At 49.0% G+C, this 3,780-nt stretch overlaps 1 protein-coding gene across 2 annotated transcripts in view; it reads right to left on the bottom strand.

Moving 5' to 3' along the window:
• ENTPD1 (ectonucleoside triphosphate diphosphohydrolase 1) overlaps nucleotides 1–347 on the bottom strand; it is a 35,115-nt gene extending 34,768 nt beyond the window's left edge. The window contains exons 1-2 of one of the 2 annotated variants that reach the window (XM_010564884.1): nucleotides 283–347; nucleotides 61–146 (exon numbers count right to left, since the gene is read on the bottom strand). In XM_010564884.1, coding sequence (XP_010563186.1) covers nucleotides 61–76 — 16 coding nt within the window. In that variant the 5' untranslated portion in view covers nucleotides 77–146; nucleotides 283–347. The remainder of the gene's footprint in view (nucleotides 1–60; nucleotides 147–282) is intronic. The other variant, XM_010564897.1, reaches the window with a different exon arrangement.
• Nucleotides 348–3,780: the final 3,433 nt, after the last annotated feature.

The following is a 3,780-nucleotide window of genomic DNA, read 5'->3' on the forward strand; positions in this document are numbered from 1 at the left end:
CGCCCCCTGGCCGGGGGTCAGGGCGGCTCTCGGAGGTCAGCGGTTCGCTTCTGTCCTTACCCTTTGGCTCGTCCATCAGTGCCGGTGCGCGGTCCCTCCTCTCTCTCCCCCCCACTCCGCCTCCCTCAGCCTCTGCCGGCTCTGAGCTGCCTTTGCGAGAGGTGCTCATGAAAATGGGCGCTTTAGTGGTCCATGGCTGTGGGAGGGGTTAGCTCAACTCTACATGACTCAATCCATCTAACTTGCGGGCTGACCTCCCGCTTTCCTTAAAGCCCGGATTACCTCAGAGTTGCCGCGTTACCAGCGCCTCGGGCTCCTCCGCCGGGTCGGAGGGTCCCGCCCGGCCGGGGGGGCTACCCGAGGGAACGGCCGCCGCTGGCTCCGCGGGGGCCGGGCTCTGAAGCGGGATTGCGTCGCTGGCTCCGGGGGGGAGAGATCATTTTGGCTGCAGAGAGAAAGTCTCTTGTTAGGTTGGGTTTCTTTTCTTTTCTTTTTTTTTTTTTTTTTTAAGTTGCATAAGACTGAGCAGATACCAGCGAGGTGCACGAAGAGAACTGTCCTGAGAAGAGACGACCTTCTTCGTTTCCAGATATGGGGTCCGGCCCACAAAAACCAACCCCCAAACAAGCAACAAACCGTGGAAGGAGATACACTTGCAATAACTGCGGACAAGTCACCTCCTGCACCTACCTGCCCCACAAAATGAACTCGTACCTCTGGTTGCATCTCCTGGGGATCTTCAGGAAAAAGCCCGTTTCGGGGCTACTTGCCAGGAGGGCCTGAAGGGACACCTCTCCCGCCCCCCCATCCCCACTGCCTTTTATCCCTGCTGAGCCCCTGTGCCCTTCCCAGGTTGACTCCACGCAAATAAGAAATACAGCGCTGGAGGGGTCTCAGCAACTTTTCTCTATAGCCTCCGATATTCAGGCCCTTTCCAGGCACCACATATGCCCCTGTGCTCCCACCTACCATCTGCCAGCCTCCCACTCCAAAGGAAGTTGCCAACCCCGCTGGCTCTTTCACTTCCCTCTCAGAGCAGGGGCCACCAACTTCCCAGCGCCTGGGGCTCTTCCCCCTCCCCAGGCACCTTCCCCACTGGTCAGCCAGAGGGTAAAGTCACTGGAGCACTGGCCACCACCACCTGCAGCCAGCTGCCATGCCCTGCCTGTGCCGCAGCCCGCTCCCCCTCTGAGGCATCGCTTTTTCCAACTCTCCTTCCTGCTCCTGGGGCTTCTCTTTGCAGCCAGACAGGTGGACATGCTGCCCTGCAGCCAGACATCATCCAGCCATGTCCGTCGTCGTCACCCCCCCCCCCCAGCTTCCAGAGATCTTGCCCTGAGGAGAGGCAGCAAGAGCAGAATCCTGATGCTTAGGACCTGGAGAGCCACGTCTGGACATGGGGTTTCAAATCCCTTCCATTGCAGTCCCATCCGAAACAAAGATCAGTTCTTCCTCCTTCACAAAGATTGACATAGCCTGTATTCCTGCAATCTCATAAGACAACACTCCTGTTTATAAATCTTTCTGGGAACAGGAAAACAGGGATCTACAAAATAAAACAATCTATGTAATTAAGGCTTTAGTGAGTTAAATTCTTTCTGAATTATTGTCAGCTTTGGTTCAAAAGCTGAGGAGCAGTGTTTCAGCAGACAAAGTCGAAGGTGGACTGTAAGTGATTGTCATCTTATTCAGAAAAATTGGCCTGGGCAGCTCAAGTAAGGGAGAACTGACCTTACCTCTAATGGTAACAGGCCAACATTTTGGAAGGGTTTAGCATAGCAGAAGTAATTACACTGGTCACCTTCACACCAATTCTTTTAAAAATAAAAGCATAGCTGATACAATGCCCAGTTAATAAATGCAACTTTAGAGGTCTTCACTGTAATTCATACCAACTGCACAGATTTATCAGGAAGAAGTACTACTGATTTTTTTTTTTTTTTTAAACAAGACTGACAAAAGTACTAGTGTTTATGTACCAATCACACTGACTTCTGCAAAGAATACTTGCTGGTAGAGTGTCATCACAGGAAATAAATCAGTTATATAAAAAATTCCACACAGTAAATGAATTAAATCCCACTTAAAGGTAGTTTTAAAAAAGATATAGTTGGAATTTAGGACTGATTTTCAGATGGCTGTGTTTAGATTCACTGTCTCTACAGCTAGAAACTCAGGAAGCTCAGTCAGCCGGGCTTATCAAAGAGCTCACCTAAGGGCTGAGGAGTCCAAATTTAATGAGTGGAAGATATCTACAGGCCCCCCTCAGAGAAAGATAGACACGACCCAACACCATGTCTAACACCTCTTATGGATGCTCAGACTGACCCATTTCACGTCCTTTAAAACTGCATTTGTACCTGACAAACTACAACAGGCTCTTGTATACAAGTCAGCGACCGTTTTTTTTTTTTGTTTGAGGAAGTTCAGCTTTAAACTGAGACAGAGGAAACCTTTATGGGGAAGGACAGGATATCATTAGTCAGTGACCATCAAACACACAGCAGCCTTTTCACACAAGAGGAAGTCGTCACCTGGAGCGTAAGGGCCCCGTGGGGACAGGTTGCTATGACCCGTGATGGTTACGGTCTAGCACACCTAAAAACATCCAGGTCCTTCACAGAGCTGCAGGGAACAGATTTCCGAGTTGAAGATGGTCTACTTTAAGTGATGGCCTGATAAAAACATAAATAATATTTCCGCAGCTACAGGAGCGGAGAACAGTGCTGCGTGCTATTTTGCAGCCATTCAGTTTAGCTGTAAGAGACAGGGATGAAACAAACTTTCCCCCTTTGGCCGTGACAGAGGAGGGGAAGGGTGGACTTCGTAGCCTCATGTGACCTGAGATGCAGACTTCCTCCTCCACAGAGGGTCAGATCCAGATTTGGCAAAGCAGTTTGGTTCTGCGTGCTGATCCTCCTGCCTCTGGGCAAAGCTCTGACTGCAATCCACAACCTAGCAAAGGGCAACAGCCGGTTCTGTGTCGCAGTCATTTCCATAAGAAAACAAAACGAGAAAAAAAAAGCAGCCCCGGAGGCAAGCATTTGTACTCACATAAGGCTCCAGACAGTGTGAGGAGGAAGCTTGAAAACACAGAAATAAAAAGAGGAAACTGAGAGCTCAGGATGTAGCTTCCACACATCTTGAGCATGGGGGTAAGAATAGCAAAACAGAGGAGTGCCACTCTTCTAGGACAAAAACAAGCATCCTGTGCAACTTTGGAGGAACAAATTTTATCTTAAATATCAATCTTCTTCCTAGCCATAGTAAGAGCTTAGTCTCAGTCATATTGGTCCTCTAAGTTTACACAAGCTGTGTGTGTGTTTGCCTGTGTCTAAAACCATGAAACTTCAGAGATGTCTAGAATTAGCTGTTTTGCAGACGAGGTATGCTGCCTTTGGGACTCAGAAAAGGAGCAAGAGTGAGTCAGCACCGGGACATATTAGCTTCATTTCCAGCAAACGGGCGACAGAATGGACTGAAGAGATAACGCTGGAATCCAGGGCCAGAACCCCGGCTTTGGGACAGGGGAAGAAACAGCCATAGGAAAAGAGAGTCAGGGAGCTTGGGAACAAACCTACAGACATTAGAAACAAAAGTAGCTTGTTTCCACAGAAAGAATTGGTATGAAAACATCTGAAATACTTTAAACAGAAACAGGCCATCCCACCACCAATCTCAAGAACAACATCGAAGCGAACCGTGTCTGCGTTTGCTTAGGGGCACAGCCTGGGAGTATTTAGATGATGACATATCACTCGCCTATGTTTAAGCAAGGGA

This window comes from Haliaeetus leucocephalus, unplaced genomic scaffold (assembly GCF_000737465.1).
Source record: "Haliaeetus leucocephalus isolate CR32 unplaced genomic scaffold, Haliaeetus_leucocephalus-4.0 Scaffold184, whole genome shotgun sequence".
Lineage (NCBI taxonomy): Eukaryota > Metazoa > Chordata > Aves > Accipitriformes > Accipitridae > Haliaeetus > Haliaeetus leucocephalus.